The sequence below is a fragment of the Necator americanus genome, chromosome IV (genome assembly GCF_031761385.1).
Source record: "Necator americanus strain Aroian chromosome IV, whole genome shotgun sequence".
NCBI classification, from domain to species: domain Eukaryota; kingdom Metazoa; phylum Nematoda; class Chromadorea; order Rhabditida; family Ancylostomatidae; genus Necator; species Necator americanus.
Window position 1 is genome coordinate 17,927,764 of NC_087374.1, and position 22,836 is coordinate 17,950,599.

The 22,836-nt window shown below is 41.8% G+C and overlaps 3 protein-coding genes across 4 annotated transcripts; 1 reads left to right on the forward strand and 2 right to left on the reverse strand.

Moving 5' to 3' along the window:
* Positions 1-272: 272 nt before the first annotated feature.
* On the reverse strand, positions 273-2,616 carry RB195_001734 (uncharacterized protein; the record flags this gene model as incomplete). Of its 2 annotated transcripts, XM_064198658.1 has the most annotated exons (7): positions 273-350; positions 1,555-1,627; positions 1,786-1,889; positions 1,951-2,064; positions 2,162-2,208; positions 2,269-2,305; positions 2,560-2,616. In XM_064198658.1, 7 exons carry the CDS (start codon positions 2,614-2,616, stop codon positions 273-275), a joined length of 510 nt encoding a protein of 169 aa, XP_064054538.1. The 2 variants fall into 2 exon arrangements, with proteins under 2 accessions (XP_064054538.1, XP_064054539.1); XM_064198657.1 differs by lacking the exons at positions 2,269-2,305; positions 2,560-2,616 and having other exon boundaries at positions 2,162-2,191.
* A 7,065-nt stretch (positions 2,617-9,681) lies between these two features.
* RB195_001735 (uncharacterized protein) lies at positions 9,682-9,885 on the forward strand (the record flags this gene model as incomplete). Its single annotated transcript, XM_064198659.1, has 1 exon — positions 9,682-9,885. One exon carries the CDS (start codon positions 9,682-9,684, stop codon positions 9,883-9,885), a length of 204 nt encoding a protein of 67 aa, XP_064054540.1.
* Positions 9,886-13,252: 3,367 nt separating this feature from the next.
* Positions 13,253-13,863, reverse strand: RB195_001736 (uncharacterized protein; the record flags this gene model as incomplete). Its single annotated transcript, XM_064198660.1, has 3 exons — positions 13,253-13,386; positions 13,558-13,644; positions 13,728-13,863. The coding sequence occupies 3 exons, from the start codon at positions 13,861-13,863 to the stop codon at positions 13,253-13,255; spliced, it is 357 nt and encodes a 118-aa protein (XP_064054541.1).
* Positions 13,864-22,836: the final 8,973 nt, after the last annotated feature.

The following is a 22,836-nucleotide window of genomic DNA, read 5'->3' on the forward strand; positions in this document are numbered from 1 at the left end:
AGAGGTTCGATTGTGACCGTACGATCGATCGGTCGTTTTAAATGGTTTTTGAATAGATCGATGGTTTTCCTTGGTGTCAACTAGCAACATCGTGCACTTCATCCTTCATATACAAAAAAAAATACAAAATATAAAAGCGCATTACTTAAACCGCTTTGAAATGAAATCAGTGCTGGCGTTGAGGAATAGCAGCAGAAATACAAAGGGCTCGCACACACGCTTTTCTAATGAAAGCCGAACTTCTACGACTTGATTTTTATTTTGACGAATATTTAGAAGAAAAGACAAACGAGTCTGGATTTGCCACTTCTCTGCTGAACGTTACATCCGAAGCTGCTTTTGTACTCCAACTATAATGTTACTTCTGTATTCAGTTACAGATAGTACGTAATATACAACACCGCTACTAACTTCTGTCCGAAATTCCGTCGAAAACCGTCGGAATTCTCAGGAGTGGCCAAAATCTTGAAAACACCAAAACCGAAAGCAAATGAGCTGCTTATTTCAAGTATACTTTAAGAATTTAGTTTTGAAAAATGTGTGGTCTGAAAACAAGCAAAGTTTCCCCCAACCCTCGTTAATTACTTTCACACCTCCACAACCCTGCCACTGGCATATCCCGCAAGTTCATCTCCGCGGAAGGAACGGGCGTTGATGGAATTTGCACTGGTTCAAAACAAGACAAAATAAAATGTTTATTACATGGGTAATCAGGAGGTTATTTAGAGGATTTTGGTACCCTCCATCGTATATGAGTTCGAGATTTCCATTCTAATCGGAAATTGACGTAAATGTTCCATTAAAGGTTAATAAAGAGGCAAACACTCCTAGCTGTGAAAAATCTGCTCGAATATTTTCTAAGCGAATAATTTGTTCTTGACAATAGTTTAAACTGTAGGTATCCAGCTCTGAAAGTGTTTAGTTTTCCCGATGTCAAACTTACAACTTTGCTCTATTTCGTTACCTGTTCCAAATTTTGAACAGCTGTCAACGGTCCAGATAGAACGCTAAAAACCGCACTTTCGAAGCTAAAAACTTACAATTTGAACTGTTGTCAAGAACAAATTATTCGCTTGGGAAATTTCCGAGCAGATTTTTCACAGCTAGGAATGTTCGCCTTCCTATTAACCTTCAATAGTGCACATTCGTCAATTTCCCAGAGAATGGAAACTTCGAACTCATACGTGATGTGGGGTATCGAAATCCTCTAAATAACCTCGTGGTTACGAAGATAATAAACATTTTACTTTGTCTAATTTTGAGAAATTAGCGCAAATCCTATGAACCACTCCCCTTCCACGGAGATGTATTCGCCGGATATGCAAATGGCGGGGTTGCGGAGGTGTGAAAGCAATTAACGAAGGTTGGCGAAACTTTGCTTGTTTTCGGACCACACTTCGGAACCAAACTCTTGAATTATATCGCAAATTAATTGCTTTCGAATCGTATTCTCAAAATTTAACGTCGTACGGTTTGCGACGGATTAATCCGTCGGCGACGTGTTTTGGGACAGAAGTTAGCAGCGGTGTTGTACCACACCGAATTAGCACTTACTTTCTTGTCCTTCCACGCTTTGGCTGCAGCTTCGAAGAAACTGTACTGCAAAGTGTCGTTGCCTTTTGAAGCTCTGCAAGCAGCAAGAATTCCTTTCTTTCTATTTTGTGGTTAGTAGGTTGAGCTCTCTGCAGTACTTCCCTATATTCTTCCAATAAAGAGATGCTATGGAAATAGGAGTCCTAACTTTAACTTATCCAAAGTTTGTGTTAAAACACTTAAAAACATTACGTTTCATGAATTCTTTTATCAAAACGGCTGTCGCCTCTCCTTTCTGGTGCGAACTTCTCCCAGAAACGTTGAAGAGCAACTTGCTCGTAAAAGCAGTTATATTCCTGGGAATGACGATGATTAATGCCACGAGAACGAAAGAATATAGCGTCTCATTTAACGAACCAGATCTGGTATCTCGTTTTTCACTGCCTCATATATGTAGTCACGATAATTATTTGAAAGAGAGGAACCATGACAATTATCAAGACCATCGACGGCAATTGAAAGAAGGGCGACCTGCAGCGGAACTACAATAACTGCCTTTTTTAACCACATAATAATTTTGACGTTATAGGAAGTTCGTGCATTAAAGTGTGACTGTAGAGGTGCTTACCTCTAGAACTAGGATGATCGTACATGCCATCGCTATTTCTGAGGATACTGTAAAGAAAAAACAACAAAAAACTGGCCACCATATTGAAGGTTAGGTTAATAGTGTACTTTTTGCATTCAGCAATCCAAAATCGTCTATTGGAACCTATTTAGAGGTATTTTAGCCCTAGTATGTCCAGGTACGATATGTATGCAGGTGTCGATGACGGCGAATTCGATAATGAGAACTTCCAATGAAGAACGACCCAGGCAAAATTACTTCACTTCTGTAATGAAGTTCGGAAAAGTTGAAGAAGAGCGAGAAACTTGCTAATTACTTGAGATGGCTTGTATGACGATTACTTTAGAAGCTAGAAAAGAGAGGAATTAACTGGTCCGAACGACTGCCTTGTTTGATACCACTTCTGATCGGAAATCGCAGTGCCAGGTGAGTTGACTGAAAGACAAGACATGCATACTTGATACACTGCATGTTATCCCCCAATGTTTATTTTTCTGCTTCGGAAAGATGCAATACGCGATCCGAATCATTTTCATAGTCCTGCATTTGAATGAATGCATCCGTCCAGTAGCATAACGGAGAACTGGAAAGCAGTGTTCTGCGTCGGACCTCTTCACATCCACAGAGATATCGGTGAGAAGAAAGTTTTTGTGGTACTAGTACTAGACATTAGTGGTAAATAGCATTAATTGCTACTTTTTATGTTACAGTCGATGCTTAGAATTTCAAACAATTATCACACCGTTAAGCAAGATGAGCTGAAGTGTGTAGCTTATTTTTGTTTTATTTCCAGCCAAAACTGTCCTCACCAACCATTATTCACAGTGTCAGGCGTGATGGAATTTTCCCGTAGGGGATCGTAAAGAGAGGCTGCAAGGGAAGCGGTCTTAAAGAAGTGTGCGGTGGGCAGTAAGTAAATGGAGTGTAACATGATGACCAGGAAAAAATATTAAGGGGATAAAGTCAGTGGCGTGTGAGCCCCTTTGGGATGCGCCAACGCGTTTTTACTGCAATTCGTAATCGTTGAGGTTTTGGAACGCGTGTTGGTCTATACAATGACTTGCGGGGGCCAGCCGGTGATCAAGACAATGTTCTCCTCCTCCCAGACAATGCTGGTATCAATTTGTCGAACCAGGGATGAAAGGCTTGGTTGGCACCAGGAGTTTCGAACCATCGACTTACGGCTACAGCGGATCTCCTACCTACAACCGTCCCAATTAAATAATTACATGCTTTAAATAACATTAAATAATTACACATACTACAATATATTGTAGTAACTTAAAGGGCTGAGACAATAAAATGGAACATAAACATTTTGTTTTGACGATTGGCAATGCACCATGTGTTGACAATGTGACAACGGGCTTACGCAGGTTCTAAGAGATGAAGAGTTTAGCCATGCGTAGTTTTCAGCAGTTTGAGCGGTTTGAAAGAGGACTTATTGAAATCTAGATAGGACACAATTTAAAACTCTTCGTTTTTTGGGTATTTTCATTTAAATTTTGAGAGAGCCAGATGGTTTGAAAAGGAGAAATTCTACATATGGGGTTTCCTCAGTCCCTCTGTACAATTATAGATGATTCCTTAGAATGCCGATCCGCTTTTCCGGAATGCAAAACCGCAATTTTTTCCTCTCGCTCCGGAAAGTGTATAATCTTGTAAAAAAGCTCATAACTCACATTTACTTAATGCTACGCTTTACAATATTTTGTAGTCGGGGATTTTCTCTATCACAGGCCGCCCACGTCACACAATTTCTAGGCCTCGCCATTTTTCCAAATTTTTGATGGGAAGAAAGTAGAAAAATGTCATTTTCCCATCTAAATTCCAAAAAGATTGAGAGGTGGGAAAAACAGCGATATGACAGCTTTGTATGGCAGACCTTCTTCTCTGAAATCTGCCTAAAATATTTCTCCCTCTCCCTCTTATCACGAAGTTATTTGCAATCTTCCAGACCTAACAGTGTGCACAGGGGCTTTTTAGGCAGTTAAACTCCACTAGATCTACTTTGAAACTATTGAACACTATGTGTAGTTAAGATCTTCAACTTGTTGAATTTGTTCCGAGTTTCTAGCGCCTTGGCAAAAATTTGTCTCAGCAGGGCGTCAAACCTGAGGCGTCCCACTGTTACCTGACTCCTCCTTTTTTGTCGTATTATGGGTTTCCATCAGTATTTAAAAATATTTCATAGATTTTAGGATAAAAATAAAACATTTCCATATTAGTATTTAAACATTCCAGCAAATTCGCTTCGTCCGTTACTTGGTGTTTCTTCGCTTCTGCCAGCTACCGAATTTCATATTTCCCACCTGGTCCTCGGGTAATCTTCGATCTTGAATTGGCAGCAACCGAGAACTTCAACAACGTTGGAGAAGATAAAGAAAAAGGAGGAGTCGTATTCAGGAGGGTTGTGTTCCATTACCACACTTGGTCCTGATTATACATTATCTACACAGGTTTAGGTATGCTGGATAAACAGTCCCATGCCGCAGTAGCGGTCCCCTTTAAAAAAAGAGCACCAATACTTTATACGCTGTTTAATGTGAAACAATTGATAAGCCGGGCGAATTACGGGAAGCAGAGAATTTCAATCGCTTAAAAGGGTCTGGAAGGGCCGAACACTCTGCAGCGCATACTTGGAGCGAGGAAATTGTTGAGATGAAATCTCAAAATCTGATACTTATGTCCTTTGAAGTAGAAGTAACCCTTGATCGGTTCTGGCTGTTGACCGATGTTCCCCATCCATCTCACTGAATCCCAGGAACTATTCTTCAGACTCTGAACGTTTCTCGAACGAGAGTGTGCTGCGTGCAACTTGCTCGATAATTCTGTTGGGTGGGATGAACTACTTTCTATGCAAACAGCTTGACTGCTAATTTTATCCCTTCAGATCCCATTATTTTGCAACTGATTCGGAATTTACCACTAGCGATTTACGCCTTTCCATTTTTTCCTGAAACCTATTTATAGTCTTTAGATTTCACCGCCCACAGACAGAATTCAGCCGGCTCTACTCATGTGGTCGAAGATGTTAGGTACACAGAACAGAATCCTTCCTGAGAGAGACTAGATTGTCGAGAGAGTAGAGGCGTTTGTTTGGGAGCAAAATTTCTAGCTGTCCGTTGAATATTGCTACTTCATTGGCCAGATTTTGTCTACTTTATTGGTCCTGATTATATTGTGCTTGCCTGTGATTAGACATTAATTCCTCCCTCTACATCCTCATTGAACGAGCAGTTAGACTGAGATATTACGAAAATACGTAACGTTAGCTAGCCGCTTTTTTACGGGTTTTCGGTAACAAGGAGCCACCTTTGCACACGCGCCGCATACAGGTGCGTGCGATCGGAGATTGCTGAGGTCCCCTCCTATTGAAGCTTTGAAGGCTGTTGAGGTAAAACCAACGAATAGGCTGCCGAGGGGCGGGAACGTGTACATACAAGAGCGTTCTAACGTACCTTGTAGGCAGTAACGTGGTTCGCTCGCTTTTTTGAGACGATTAGGATCTAAGACCTGCAAGCCCATCCCCATCTTTTCCCGCGGATTCCCTCTTCCCCTTTAATTGCATCATCTCCTCTCCAACCAACAAAGAAGTAATCAATGTTGGGAGGTGGGGGCGGTGGGGAGCGCCTAAACGGTACGCAGCACAGCAAATGAACAGCTAAAAGTTTTCCATTTTTGCAGCCCTGTGTTTCATAATCTGATTTCGTTTGAATAATGAATGCAATAAGAAAGAGAGAGACATTGCGACGCCCCGGTTTGCAGCTGTGCAAGTAAATTCTGTCTGCGGACGGATTTAGCGAGCGGCCAAGGGCCAATAGGATCTCTTCAGCTGCCAATGATTGAGCTGCTGAAGAGACTGGAACATATGTAAGGGGCGTTTTAACGTACCTCGTAGGAATTGGAACGCTTTCCACTTTTCAGGACGACCAAATGGAATTGAATGAGGACACACTTATAGATCTGATCTACACTCCAAACTCTACATTCTCCCACAGCCGCGCCGACTACGCCACTTTCGTGATACGCTGCTTTTAGTACCAATCTTGGTTACAGCTCAAGAAATTCAATTGAAAGCTACGTGTTCAACATGCCCAGATTCAGCTACATTCAGTCATAGGCACTACAATGAAGTGGTAGTCAGCATATATGTAGACGGATTCAAACATGCCTGCGTATTCTGATACCCACTGCAAGGCTATAAATTGTGCGTTGGCGAAATTTGGCGAGAGCCGCAGAATGCTTAATCGCTTTCAAGAGACAATTATCTTATGAACAAATTATGTAATTTCAGAAAAGTTTATCAAATTTTTCCCAGAGTACACATTACAAACTGTCGAGTCGTGGCATGCGCTAGAAATGGAAGTTCCATTCTGAATATTCTGTGCTAATTGTTCTTTTGGAAGAAATCATCTTCCAGACGTTCGTTGAATTTTCAATCCATCAAGTGGGTAGAGAAGACATTGCGTAGTCTTTTTGAAAAGGAAGTTTACCATAGATTTTGCGAAGATACAGCAATTCCAGCAATTCGTGCCGAAAATATGATACAAATGGGTTGTCCTGATGAAACGTTTCTTCATTCATCCGGTTTTCAGTGATGTGACTTCTTTAATTTGACGAAACACTGGTCAGTCGTCATGTCCTCATCATTTAACCCAATATATCGCTGACAGCGGAAAGACGACCTTTCGAATTTGAATCCTTGCGACTAAGCACCCCTCTGATCAGGTGCTCAGATCCTTGACAGAGATTACTACCAGTCCCAATCCATACACTGATACTCCATCGTAATCACCAACGTATAATTTGCGGATAAAACTGTTGTGAAGATTAAGTACATACAATTGTGGTCATAGTGATGACGCTATGACATTATTCTTCGAGAATACTTCAGAAAACTGGACGGAATCTTTTCAAAGCGTGAGTGTATTTTTTTGAAACTGCTTGGAATTTACTATATGAAATATTGTGTATGCAACAGAGCTGTGTTGTAACGAAAATGAACCAATATTATTGACTAAAAGTATCTATTTGTAGATGGCACGAAAGAAACACTTTGGCTCCTTCAAACAATACTGCTACAACCCTTGCCCTTAGATAGACTTGCTTTTTTCCTTTAAAAGCATCACCCCACGAATCTGAGGTGGTACGGATTTTAGGTGGAGTATTCGTATACGGGATCGTAGACTATGGAGAGGGGATGATTCCGTCCATTTCTTCCTGATTGCCGTAAAAAACGGCCCGAAAGATACGGCCCGTGCACAAGGCTGGCGCGCTCCAATCGAACTCCTTGTAAAAAATGGTGCGTCAGAACGCCCGAAGCGGTATCTTCCGAGCCGTTTTTTACGGCAATTAGGAAGAAATGGACGGAATCACCCCCCTCTTCATAACCTACTATCCCGTGTACGAATACTCCACCTGAAATACGTACCACCTCAGATTCGTGGTATGCTGCCTTTAGGAGTTAAACATAGCGCAAAATTTGGATTACATGAGTCTCATTTAAGTAAGAAAAAATTCCCCCCGAGAGAATTTTTGCTAGTTTTCACTTACAAATCCATGGTTGTCCGAAATCCCTTTGACATTTTATATGTGATCCTACACTTGTGTCCCAGAAGTTAAACGACTACTGCAATTGTTTTCAGTCCTTATCTTCTTCCATTAAGTTAAGCAAGAGCCGCGACATGAAAATGGAGGATTGCTGGAAATTGTACAACTTTTACATTTTCAATCTAATAGTATGAAGGAGAATTTGAAATGTATGGCACGTTTGCACAATCAATGCAATTAACTGTTTTTGTATGCGTCCACAATCTCAAGTGATTCTGAATTGAAGTCGAACGCGTTACCATTACCGTTAATCCCGTATTTCTGATTCCGTGGTTAATGGCTAGCTCCATAGTGAATGAAGCTCCAGAATGAATGAACCAGTGATGCGAGTGTAGAAGTTGTTCGAAGACAAAACGGCTCCATCAGTCGCTTTTACATAAATATGATCGAAGCCTCTTCACTTATGCGTGATCTCGTTGGAAGAAATCATTTCCTGTACATTCTCACCACGACAGCCACCTAGAAGTTAGATGCTGAAGTAACGAGTGCGTTTGTTGAGCTCTCTTTCTGCCTTTGAATCAGTGGTAGAAAAAACTAACGAGTGTTAGTTCGTTGACAGCAGTATGCGCTGAGCCTAATCCTTTGTTGCAATGCTCGCTCTAAATTCACCACAGTAGATTTTCAGAGCAAAAAAACCCTGAAAACTGAAAGAAACTGAAAAGGTTATTAACTGATCTCTGTTTTCATTCGCCAATCCATCCTGTTGCATCTATTTATTTAATTTTTGGCTTTCATTTTCAGGCTGGCAATTTTGCACAAAATAGCATGTGGTGTAGTCACACAAATATTATATAATTATTATATGACTGCATAAGTACGTACCCGATGTAAGGATAAACTTCTTGTAAGGAACTTTGAAAAAAAAAAGCTTCTATAAGGTGAGGGTGTAGCCTTCATTGTTCTTTACAAGTTTCTTCCTATCAGAAATCTCCTCAGTTGTAATCATTGGCTTTTCTCTCACGAAGGTATCCACAATATCGTCATCAATTTCAGAAAGCAGTCCAGAGCGGGGTTAATCTTCCAAAGTAAAATCTTCGCTTCCTCGGCGAAGATGCGAACAAACCGCCTTAGGTACCGATTAAAGGCATCACCTCTCGAATCTGAGGTGGTACGGATTTCAGGTGGAGCATTCGTATACAGGATAGTAGATTATGGAGAGGGATGTGATTAAGTCCATTTCTTCCTCATTGCCGTAAAAAACGGCCAGGAAGATGCGGCGCCGCACAGGACTGACGCGCTCCAATCGAACTCCTTGTGGAAAACAGTGCGCCAGAACTCTCGAAGCCGTATCTTCCGGGCCGTTTTTTACGGCAATTAGGAAGAAATGAACGGAAACTAGAAACAACGGAAACTCCACTGGAAATCAGTACCACTCCAGATTCGTGGGGTAATGCCTTTAAATCAAGTCAGGTAAGGCAAGGTATGAATACAAGTCATTTACGCAAGCGCAGGCAGAGGTACAGAAGCTTGCTGTCTCGATCTAAAGACGTTTCTTATGAACGAAAATTTTACAAAACTAATAAGGAAGGTTGTTTAGAATTTTCATCACATACATATGTATGCTCTTTCATCGCAGTACAAAATGGTTGCTCCAGTTCCATTGATCTGTCTTAACCATATACTTTTTCCAGTGCTTCTGATTACATTGATCCAAGCTAAAAAAATCGAGGTGGCTATGCTGGAGGAACTTGGCACAACGTCGTCCAAAAGTTCGTTCGTGCGGCTGCGTCATCGCTGAGGTGTTAAAATTCTGGTTCACTAGTGCTCGAGCACCTTCTGAAAGCCACCAAAGGCTATCATAAGGACACTTTCCACGATCAGCTCAACATGCAACACAACTCACTTTAACACAGGGCATGGTACCCAGCTAGTAGGAAGCCATTGTCACAATTGATGCAACCGCAAAGATGGGACTCAACCAACAGACCGGTGTGCTCGAAAAAATGGTATCATTCCGCGAAACTAACTTCGACGACGGTAATCGTTTGCCAGACCGAACTTCATCATTCGTCTCAAATTTGAAAGGAATCACTGACGTCACCAGCTCACGAGGCAAGGATCAACCTCTTCAATGCTTGGGTGCACTGAAGAAAAAGAAGAAATATAGTTAGAATAAGATTCTATTCTACAAACTACTTTCCTGGTAGTTTTCTTGTCAATTTTCTGTTTATAAGCTTTTCGTTGTTTTTTCTGTCGTTTCTGTGTTTATAACCTGCTGGTAATCGCTTTAAAAAAGGACGTTCAACCTTGCAATCTTCAAGAGTTCCAACGGCGATTGAAATGAGAACGAGTATTAATCTACTATTAAATCTATTATATTATATCTATTATATTAATCTACTACCTATTAAAAACGTCTCTTTTTTAATGTCACACAATAATCTTAGGTTACAGCACGTGCAGCTATTCTCCCATTGAAATCTAACTATAATAGTGCATGCCACAAGTACAAAGAGAATCACATAAGCCTTCACGATCCTTGTGTATAAAACACAGCAATTGCATGACTAGTCATGCGGATACGATGACCCAGTGAGTGTATGTATTTGGGTACTAATATGTATGACTAAGCCTGACTTAGAGGAATCACCCCATGAATCTGACGTGGTATGGGCCAAAGACAATACAGAGACAGAGACGTAGATTGCAAAAACGGGTGGGATCTCACTCATCTCTCCCTGCAGCAGTGTAAGCAGACGGCTTCTGGATTCAGTTCCTCACGACGTCCTCTATTGCAACGCGCCACGCTTGCGTCTCGCCCTCGCCTGCGATTTGCCCGAATGGATTTCCGACGAATCACTGGCGTGGGGCGAGGAGGGGGTGCAAGCGTGGGGAGATGAGCGAGATCCCACCCGTTTTTCCAATCTACGTCCCCGTAGTGTCTTTAGCCTTCTAAGATCCATACACCGTCAGATTCGTGGGGTGGTGTCAGATCCGCATAAAATCTTTCGATTTGTCGCTGCTTCATATTCTGCGAAACGTCACGTTTAGTCTGAACTACCTGTCGTTGTTAATTTTCTTCAGATCTTCTTTCACCACTTCTTTTATGAACCAGAACTTTCTTTTATGCTATGGTGGTTCTTTTTCAATTTGAGCCTGGGACAAACTCGAAGCAGCTTGAACGAACGAGGATGATTTTCTGCTACAGAGGATGAGACAGAATACTGCGCTTGCCCTTCGCCGGCACACTATGTCCATTTCTGCGCAGAGTTTTTCATTACGGCACGCCAGTCGGAACAAATGCAGGGCATCATCTTAAGTCCTTGGATTTCCATACAATCGAGCTTCCCCATCCCCGTATGAGGTGCTGTGTACATTTCCGATCAATACATCACGCAGTGCGGGGAAGGAAGAGATTTCAGTATTTCCGTGGTAATTCTGTCGTCTTCCTGACTTTAAATTATTGTTTTTCTGAACACAGACCGAAACCTCAGAGTTGGTTGTTGCTTACCTCGCTAACCGCGTTTCATGTAGGTCGTTGGACATGCCTGAGTTCTGGTACTCATGATGTTCATGCGTTATAGGCGTTGTTTGTCTCCTAAGCTCATTGAAACTCCTTTGCCTCTGACGTTCACTCGTTCTCGCAATCATGCTTTAGTTGACGACGCAACTTCCTTCTAAGATGCTTCTCCGGGGTGAGATTACCAGTAGCGCAGGCAAAATACAAATTGGACGTGAAGCTTGTCTCAGAAGATTCAAAGGTAAACTTCCTCCTTGGTGTCAAAACTGATAGTGTTTTCTTCGCAATGCTTTGAATGCAATTAATGAAGGTGTCGGCGCCATTGAACTTCTTTTTGGTTCGTACTCCAACGTTTGTCGACACACAATGGCGGAATTTCCTTTTTCATTCTTTATTTTCTAGGCTTTCCATGTCCGTCTTCAGCTGAGGTGGAACTCCTAGTCTTCATTTCTCAAACCACACCTACGGGCTCAGAGGAACTAGGCGGTGTCAGAAGTGGGCGCGACATCCCCGACAGCTCTAGATTTTCAAATATCCCACAAGGGAATGTTCACTGTCAAGGCGCAATCAAACTAAAGTGTGAAAGTCATCAACTTCCGCTGTTAATACTTTTCAAATGTTGAAAGCAGCATACCACGAATCTGAGGTGGTGCGGATTTCAGGTGGAGCATACAGGGTCGTTGATTATAGAGATGGGGATGGTTCCGCTCATCACTCCCTGATCACTGCAAACAGTCGCCTACAGAATGCTGCTTTGTACGACGCCATCAATTGCAACGGTCCACCCCTTGCGCCCATTCGTCATCCCTGCGATTCGTCGAAAATCGATTCGGACTGCCCCGATAGGCAGTAACGAACGCTACGCGTGCAAGGGTGGCGCGCTGCAATAGAAGGCATCGTACCAAACAGCATTCAGGGGCCGGCTGCTTCCAGTCTCTCTATAATCTACGACCCTGTATACGGATATTCCTGAAACTCCCGTGCAAACCCAGATCCGTGGTATGCTGCCTTTAAAGAGACTGATCCTTGCCTGCTCCAAGGCTGGTGATAAAGAATGATGTGGTTCGTCGGCGCGTAGAGGTCTGTGCACTGTCACCACTCAAAAATTGAATATACTTGAGGGATTAATAATCTGAGAATGGAGAAATCACTTTGCTGCGTGTTATGTACAAAGTTTTGGAGCGGATTATCCTGGACAGGTTTATTAAACACTGCGAAGAAACAACGCGCGACGATTAAGGCGGCTTTTGTCCTGGGCAATCTACTATTGATCAGGTGTTCATCGTCAGGAGCGTGATTGAAATTTGGTAGCGATATTCAAAGCCGATGTAATTAGTCTTTCTGGACATCGAATCCGCTTTCGACTCCCCACTACGAGGTCGTCTTTTCAACGCGTTTCAATGGAGCACCAGAAAAGCTGATTCGTCTATTTGATGATATGACTCAACGAACTACTGCTGCAGCTCGAACTCCAGTCGGATGTACAACACCATTTGAAATGGTAACTAGAGTAAGACAACGGGCAGTGGCGGGCCCTTTCTGTTCAACTGCGTCACGGATGACATCATGCGAAGAACAGTCGATCAGTGTCCTGCCGAGATGGTCTTAGCACGAGGGTGCTACTTGACTGATCTCGAGTATGCCGACGATGTTGTTACATTCGCGGAAAGCAGCACAAAACTTCAACATGTTGTCGACCTTGTATGGAAGCTGGCTGCAGTCACTTCTGCATTTAGCTCCTGACAATGTGTCTGTGGTCGACCCCTATCACCAACGAAGTCAAGCTGCTAGTCTACTCTTCAATGCAGAAGGTTGAACAAACCTGTGTTCAAGTTCTTTATGTTTTCGTTTTGTTTATATTTTCTTTGCGTTTCTTTATTTTTCTGGATATTTTTGTCGTGGTTGCTGCTGTTCTTAAGCAAACAACCGCGACTTCACTTTGATTCCCGTTCGAGGTCTCGAAGAGAACCACATCTGCTCGCACTTATCAGGACATAGACGTGAATCATAGGCACCAGCTAGCTTTCCATGAATGCAACGACATCCTTGGCGTACTCGAGATCAGCCAAGATTGTCTTAGTGTCATCAGGGTCTCGACACCCTGATGGTCCAGGTTCTCGAGATCCTGATGGTGCTAAGACAATCTCGAGTACTAAGACTGATTAAGACTAAGGCTGATCTCGAGTACTAAGACAATCTCGGCAAGGCAGTGATCGACTGTTCTTCACATGATGTCATGGATAGCGAAGTTGAACATGAAGGGTCCTGTCGTTGAACCTTGTCTTACTCCAGCTACCACTTCAAACGGTGTTATACATCCGACTTTTTCGAAATGCAGCAGCTGTTCGTTGGTTCATGTCATCAAGTGGGCGAAGGAACTTTCCTGGCACTCCATCGGCGCGAAATGCTCCTGAAAATGAATATCTGGCCAATCGTTGATCGTCCAGGAAAAGAGCCGGCTCGCTCGTTGTTTCTTCGCAGTGTTTAATAAACCTGTCCAGGATAATCCGCTCCAAATTTTGTACATAACACGCAGCAAAGAGATTCCTCGATAGTTCCTAAGGTCGGCAAACTTCTTGTGAAAAGGAATTGTGATAGCGTGTCTCGAAGATTCCGATATCCTGTACATAGCTGAAGAGCTGAAAGAGAGGAAGGGGAGGTCAGGCTACTAGTGCTTTTTGTTTGAGGCTGAACTTTCCCCTTCACAAGCTTTTTTTCTGCTGGTGATGCGGATTTTTTGGCTGACTCGTTAACATATATATGGTATTAGCCATTAATGCAATACCGACTACATCAAACGCTGCTTAGGGCAACAAGAAATTGCAAGAATGTTAATTTTGTGATCGCTCAAGTAGCTTATCCTTTGTAACACATTACCTGGTCACCTGTATCTTCGCCTTCCCTAGCGACTACTACGCGAGTGCAACGTTTTCCAGATCGTTTGATACGAACATTACGTGGGTTAATTCCAAAGATGTGCAATTCATATAAATTCACGTATTATTCTTCCATCTCCAACAAATCCTGAACCTCATCAACAATAATGGCATCTTGAGGTAGAAACTTTAGAAAGGTTCATTCTAACTTCCTACAACTCTTGAAATAGATTAAACCTACTCACCCTTTAACCTTCAACCAGTAGCACCGCCTGGAGATACTCAGGACCTTTGCTTCCATGTTACTATTCATCAGAAATTGTTGAAGCAGCATTCCGTACATTGCTACTGAATTTATTTAGTTTTGTCCTGATCGTCACATTCTTCTCAATTCACCTACTGCCAAACTCGTCATCCCTCCACTCCCTTGTGACTCTCCTTCACGATATGGAATTGATCCCTATGATGATTCTATCTATCTATGATCCCACACCTAAACAAAACCCCGAACTCCATATTAACCGCCAAAGACCACAGCTTCGTCAGTTTCGCGATACACTAACTAGTAGGTGACTGCTTTGGTTTCCCTTAATCCAGCTCTCCGGGATAGAAGCTAACCTCTCTCTGCGCTGCCACAATGTGCTCGTCGTCGCATGCCAATGCTTTAGCGGCGCGCCGTCTCAGATGCAACTACGCACGCAATAATTGACCATAAATAAAGTTTGCTGAGTTGGTGGTCCTATGAGGGTTTATAATAGTAGTATATGCAGTCATAGTCATAGCAGTACTATTGCGCAGGATGTGCGCAATTTCATCACATCTAACTGGAATGAAAACTAACTAGTTTGGGCATCTAAGACATGATGTGCACACTTAGCTCAAGAAACCTTTGGAAGGAAATTTACTTCTATTCGTTCTTGAGAGTAAAACCCATATTTATTCATATTCCTCAGCTTTAAAGGCACCACACATGTTTTCCTTCATCGAAGTGGCTCAGTTTGGGAAGGTTCTTGCATAAACATATGGCTTAATCTCCGACGCCATAACGGCCCAGTTGCCATGAAGAAGCTGTACGCTCACAGCAACGTTTAACACTTCTCTTAGTGCAACTCTTCAAAAGTCTTCAAACTGTATGCTGTTAGAACTAAACACCAAGTGAGGTCTTAATTTAATTTCAACTAACTTCCGACTAGGTTTTCCTGTCGTTACTTTATTTTATGATGATAATTAGGTTGGCGAATAAGAATAAAAAAACCAAATCATTCAAAGAACAACTAGAGAGGTGTCTTGTAGACCAAAATAGTTCTTTCCAATAATATGAACACTTCATCAAAGAGCAAGGAAATCATTAAAGAATAAAGGATAAAGTGTCTGGCGACAATCAATCTGCTCGGGATCCCGCGTTAACTTCAATTCAGAATCGTTTAGGTTTACGAGCCGTACAGTGAGTGACTTGCCGCGGTTGGCCGATGAGTCACGTCAGCGTTTTATGCTCCCAGGCAAGTCTGGTACCGATTTATCGATCCCGGAGCGATGAAAGGCTTGGTTGGCAGTAGGGGGATTCGAACCTTCGAACGATCGTGAGATTTTCTGCATCTCACCCTTGGGAAAACTAGCTACGCCCCAAGAGGAACTAAAAATCGCTGATATAAGATGCGATGCGATACAAACTCACGCTACAATAAAATGGATACTTTTCGCAGAAAAAAAAGAGATAATTCTCAAGAAAAGTCATCATCATCAGATGGAAGTTCTTAGCGATTGTGTGAAAAATCCTATGTAGAAAACTCTTGTGCAAAAATGCTGCACATACCAGTAAAAGTGACATAGTAAATAAGATACAATAAACTAAGCATGAGAAAAAGTGTAAGCGAGAACTATTACAGGTAAGTTCACAGTAGTTTTCTCACCAGATACCGTTTGATTTAATTTTCAATTTTTTCGATTTTCGGTTTAAAGTGAAGTCCACGTTGAAAAACTCAGTCAGCTATTTTCCTTTCTATTTTTTCAATCATAAAAACTTCTATAAGGATCCCTGAATCTCTCAACGACACACAGTTGCTACGATTAATTTGCCACTTAATGGATTTCGTGCGCTCCGTTCGCCCTCACCTCAGCTCTGGCCCGTGATCACTGAGCTGACCACGCATTCGTTCAATTAATCAATGAGTGCCTGATTGCTGACGCCTGTTCCTCCTACCATCAAATCTCTCCAACTGTCGCATCTCATCTGACTATCATTTCTGGATTTAGCTGCATTATAGAACTAAATAAATTCGAATAAATTTCCTGAATTCACATCTGTGAGACAAATGCTAGGTAACCACGTCCCTCCACTACTTTTCACATGAATTTCCACTCTTGTTTCCCTAATAATGAGCTGTCCTTTTCTTTCAGATTTTAGGGAAACATACAACTTTCTCAGACTGTGTTATTCTCTTTTTTGCGCTTTCAAACTTTGACCCTTGAATAAACACCTACGGCTAGTCCTTGGGCACACTGCACACGTGTGGTGTGTGCAATACATAAACATTGAAATGAATTTCGTCGAAAAGATAAAAACTGCTCCGCTCTGATCCTTGAATTTTGTTCTTCGAATCCTAGAAAGCGCTGAAGCATACTGTAAGCTGTGAGCTTGGTGATCAGAGCTCTGAAACCATTACTGGTCGTTCTTTATAAATTCTTTCAAAGATCTCGACGATCTGTTAAATATTCCTATCGATATATGTTTATAAAGTGACTAGGGTCTCAAAGTGAACATAAAGCTCTGCATGCGTTAGTTTGTTGGAAAATTGCTGTTTTTTTCACATTTTTCAAAAACAATTCACTTTTTTCTCTTGCATATTTTTCCGTTTTCCTATAACTTCCTACTACGTAAATGTGTATGATATCGCTAGCAATATGATATAGTGATGTGAATGATTAGAAATAGCTCAATAGTTCACATGTCTACGAGAGAATCAAAATGATTAATTGCGGAATATTCCAGGAAATAAAGAGGGAGAGGCAATCGCAACGCTTATAGAAAGGAAATAAGCAAAAATTCTAACTGAACGAAAGAGTTTTTTTCTTTTTCAGAGATTTGCATTAATTGATGTGAAATTACGTTGTGCATTTCTGTACTGGTTACTTATATAGGCGCATATTTGTTATTATTTTTATCTCAATATTTCGTTACATCCCTTTATTTTTCCTTCACTTCGTTTTTTAAAGGTTTTCTTCTGATAAACTTTATAATGCAGGCCTGACATCCTTTTGTTTTCTGACCCGCAGTCTTTAATTACATTCATACTTATTGATTATGTCATTAAGGCTCAACTTCTCATCAAGGAAATGCCTAATTATCTTTTATTTTCTCCATCATTACTCATTCCTCGTTAATTTGTTCCTCTTCTATTTGAATGTTTCTACTTATCTTTCATTAATAGACTAATGCGATTAACCTTTTGTTCATTCATGTTTAGGCTAAAAATACTAACGTCTCCAGCTTCTTTCCACTCGAATCTGGAGACTATCCGATTCGTCTTGATGGATTTGTGAATGTTTCCTCATTCCTCATCTTCTTCTTTGATATGAATTACAGGCCGACAGTGAAAGATAGCTGAGCTCTTCACTTCTACGTTTGCTAGTTTTCTGGATTATTCCTTAGGGAGCTAAACATTCAGCTGCTTCTTCTACGGCTGTATTTTCAGTGCTCCTCTGCTAACTTCCGTATCTATAGCAGGAGCATCGTATTACTAGTGGCAATAAATCTTACGAACATTCTGATGCTCAGCAGTCCGGACAGCATCAACTAAATACCGGCAGCAGTTGGTGTGTTGTGAAGAAGCGGCGAAGAGTATATGCATGTCAGAAGCATTTTCATTTCGTGTAATAAACAACTGCTCTTATTTTCCAAAGTTCTTGAGAAAGCGTCAGTTTTTGCAGAAGATTGTTGTAGGATGCTACTTTGATTAGCTTAGAATTGAAACGAAAGCTCATATAAGAAAACGGCGATCGTGCGGTTTTCATTTTTCTAGGACAATCGATTTTTCTCTATTTTTTCAACGGGAACGCTATTTTTGATCTCCGGCATGTGATAAGCGTTTATGCAGTAGTGGAAGTGTTAAGAGAACAAAATAGAAACATTCTTGATGTGCTGTCATTGTCCCTCTTTCTGGAGACCAGAGAAGAATTCTGTTTTTCTTCAAAAAATAATTTTAAGGAGGAACTATTGGAACAATTTCAAAACTTTTTTTGTTTTGATAACATACTTTAATAATTTCATTTCTCGTCCTCCCCTCATTGCGTATCGCCTGCAGCTCCTTTTAAATCACCATGTAGAGGGGAAGTGTGAGCAGAGGACATTGTGAAAAATTCCGGATGATTCTTGGCCTCACAACTTTGTCAACTCGACGAATGTGAACGAACTTTAGATCTTCTACGGATTTCAATTCATCTAAACATGTTTTTCTTTGTCCGCTGTCTGCTTTAGCGGAGTCGGTTAGAGGTTGCGCTGCTTGCACGATCGTTCGAAGGTTCGAATCTCCATTAGGCCCACCAAGCATTTCATCACTCTGTGGTCGATAAATTGGTGCCAGACTTGTCTGGGAGGATAGAAACACTCTCGTGACACATCGGTCAGCCTCGGCAAGTCATTGTAGAGGCCAGTTACATTTTCGTAAATCTCAAGCGATTCTGAATTGAAGTGAACGTGGGAGCATCCCAAACGGACTGATTGTCGCCGGACACTTCATCTTTTATGCCTGTATACACTATTCCAATTGCCTTCGATGGGCCGTTCTGAGGTCTGTTGGGATAATTTCCAAGTCCTCCCTAAACCTCGGCATTGGGAACTGTTTTTATGTTTTCTTGTTACGCCAACGAGGTTTTGCTGAAACTTCGCTATTCGCCTGACTTTCGACAAACTGGTCTTTATCAAAGGCCTGCGTATCCCACGAAACTCTTCCCCTCTCCTTGTCAAGCCTCGATGTCGTTCTAAGTCCACTACGCATGAACCCTAAAAAGAAATCAAAGTGACCAGTCTCACCGAGTAGTCTGGACTGTTTTCCTTTTGGAATTCTTGCGTACTGTGCTTGAAACGATATCGAGGCTTGGCAAGGAAAGAGGAGGAGTTTAATGGGATATCCACTACATCAAAGACCTCGAACCATTTTCAAACGTCTCATAAAGACGAAGTTGTCGAAAGGTAGGGCAACGACAAAATATCACCAAAACCTTGTTGGCATAACAAGGAAACATGAATACAGATTCTGTAGAGATAAATTCGAGGACGACGGCTAACGTCCACAGCATGTTGCGAGAGAACTGTGTGGAGAAGCTTCAAAATTGTCTTCTTTCGGAAGAAATCTCATTGATAGCTATATGCTCGCCATTGCGCGGGGTTAGAGAGTGGGGTCTGCTACGCGGACGGAAACTTCTTCGAGACAATAACAATGCGTGTGGTCTAATCGTCTTGTTGTTCTTCGGCGGATCGGGTCGGATTGGCCCACGAGGCCCTCACAGGACGCATTGATTACTGCTTAATTGCCAGCATAAGTTACTCTTTCAACGAATGTACTTGTGCGTTTGTGTGGACATCTTGAAGAATCACACTCATTACTCTGGATTCTTTTCCGTGTTTTTGATGAAAGTCCCTTTAGAATGAGACTCCGCTACTTGCAAAATACGAAAACGAGACTTTTCTGGATTGTTCTCCATGATTTCTTCTCCATTTTCATAAGCAGGCTGAACCTCACTTCCGAGCGCACGTGCTCCAGTACTGCCAGTACAGCAGGAAACATCACTCACGAGTCAGACCGACCGGACATCTGTCGCAAATTACGTTGAGAAGTTGATTTGTCCGTAAACAGTTCAAAGAGTATGCAATTCGCTCTATTCTCGCACTAGAGGGCAACGTTCTCAGGGCATTTTCTAAGCACACTGAGAGCAGCTCTTCTGAAAGTCTCGAAATTATTGTTGGTAACATACGTGCTACGTGCGCTTGTGTGATTCACCATTGCTTATGCGTTGTTTCGCTAAATGAGCAATTTTTCCGGATTCGCAAGCAATCCTTCTTCAATTTTGATTCAGAAATCCAAAGTTGAAGCCGGATGGAGTTTCGATCACCATATCTTTTCAAGCGACAATTGTGATCAGTGGGAACTATGAACGCAGCAGTTTGATTTCTTCAGTGATTCTCGGCTGTGATTCCTATTATTTTTTTTTTCAAACGAGATCCCTGGGGATTGCTAGCTAATTTGCTGTATAGAACTACTTTGTGATTCGCATTCACGGATGCGCGGATTTAAATAGAAATCAGAGAACGAACAAATCAGATTTCGAAGGCAATTTATTCGTTTTCTTTTGTACTGCTCTCACGCGTGTCTAATTCGTCGCTTTATGTGCATGATACTTGTTAATTTATCACAACGTTTTCGATTTTTGCAATTACAGACAGCGGAGGCATCATTCGACCTTCTCCGGCGTTAGCCGTCATCCTGCCAAGTTAACCGCTGTAGAAACTCTGCATTAAGAAAACCAGTGAGGAAATGACTGAGAAGTACCGTAACACTAGCGGTTATTTCTGCATTCACTGTTCATTTGTTATCTGCAAGGGCTTTACACTTTCATACCTCCGTTTTTCATTTGTGTGATTGCGTACGTGCATCTTCATGATTGTATTCCAGGCAACGCCCTCGGCGAAATTTCTTCCGTTTTCAACAAAAAAAGATTAGTATTAATTGTTTCCTCGTTATCATCTACTAGCTTTGCTACGTCTACATATTTTACATGGTTTTTGCTCCATACACTTCTGCATAAGCGTTTACTTTCTTAATTTCAACGGAAAACTGTTGGATTTGGATTAGATTTGAAGAGAACTTTCTTCGTTCCTCTTTCCTACGTTTCAAAAAAACTATATTCCAGTTGAGTTGTAAGTAAGATTTTGAATGTGTCATCTTACGCGTGTTTAACCGACAATTAACATTAACTGCAGTGTAACTAGGAATGAGAGTCCGTCCAGCAATTTTCTTCTGCGTGTTAAGAAAGTGCGTGTCTCCTTTCTTTGAAGCACACTTCATCGAAGTGTTCTACCTGGACGCTGCAAAACACTAGCGTTCTTTAAGAATTTCTGAGTGAGAAGAGGTTCCTGGAAACACTTTTTTCTTCCGGGAAATTTGCAATGCTAAAAGACACATTGTTGGTGGGAAGGTTTTCTAACTAGTGCTTCGCTCGGATTCAAACAAAAAAGACATAAATTTCAATGTATATTTGCTTGTTCGCTATAAAGTTTCTATTTTTTACAGGTTTCAAGTGATTCTATCTTTTGAGTTCACGTTCTCGCGCCTTGGAGCATCGGCATACTTTTTTGTAGCGTACTTTCTGTTAGTGTGCTTACGAGATTTTCAGATGGAACCTTTACTAGCCTGATGTTTAAGGGTTTCTTCTCGGAGATCTACATGGGTGTTGATTGAGGCAATCTTACGTTTATTCCGCCAAGTGCCACATCACCCTGAGTCATTGCTTCAATAATCGATCAAACTGTGAAAATGGAAGCTGTGTAAAGCTATGTGGAAGTTGCTCTTAAAGGCATCACCCCACGAATCTGAGGTGGTACGGATTTCAGGTGGAGTATTCGTATACGGGATGGGAGACTATGGAGAGGAGGGTGATTACGTCCATTTCTTCCTAATTGTCGTAAAAAAACGGCCCGGAAGATACTGCTTCAGGCGTACTGGCGCACTATTTTCTACAAGGAGTTCGACTGGAGTGCGCCAGCCTAGTGCGGCGCCGCATCTTCCGTGTCGTTTTTTACGGCAATTGGGAAGAAATGGACGGAATCACCCGCCTCTCCATAATCTACTATCCTGCATACGAATGCTCCACCTGAAATCCGTACCACCTCAGATTCGAGAGGTGATGCCTTTAAAGGCAGCATACTACGAATCCGACACGGTGAAAGAACGTGCTGCAAAAGCTGGAGGTGGAGTCTAAGATCGCGAGATCCAGTGTTATCTATGCTTTTCAAATCGTACGCAAGGTTATTCCAGGTTAAAGGCAGCATACCATGAATCTGAGATGATGCGGATTTCAGGTGGTGTCCGTATGCGGGGTCGTAGATCATGGATACGGGGGTAGTTTCGCTCATCTCTCCCTGCATCACTGCTAACAGCCGCCTCCAGAATGCTGTTTTGTTCGCCATCTTTTGCTTTTGAATCACCCCCCTCTCCATAATCTGAACTAATCCATAATCCATAATAAGCTCCACCCCTTACGCCGCCTCCGCCTTGCGATTCGTCGAAAATCAATTCGGACTGCCCCGATAGGCAGTAAGGGACAAAATAAAACAAAGAATAAATTAAAGGAAGCCTAAAATTGTGGACGTCGGAAATGTAGACAGGCTGAGCACATAGTTGTGGGCGTGCTGTTCTGTTCAAAAATACCATGTTTGTCTACAATTGAACCTACATGTTGTTACCTACATATATAACTATTTGTATGATAGATGACTATTTAAAATTTTTTTAGCCCCATCTTTCTGATTAATTTCCTACCAAAGATTTTTTTTTGAACCGACTTCTAGAGGGAAATTTCAGAAGTTTCATAGGTCACAGTTATTTCCACCAGAGTTGTGTTTAGTTGTTCTTCTTTTTTTTCTAAAGAGTTTGTACAGTCCATGAAGTAGGGTACCTGTTTTTTCCTTCTTAGAGTATTAATTATTGTTTCGTAGTGCCCTGCGGTGATGG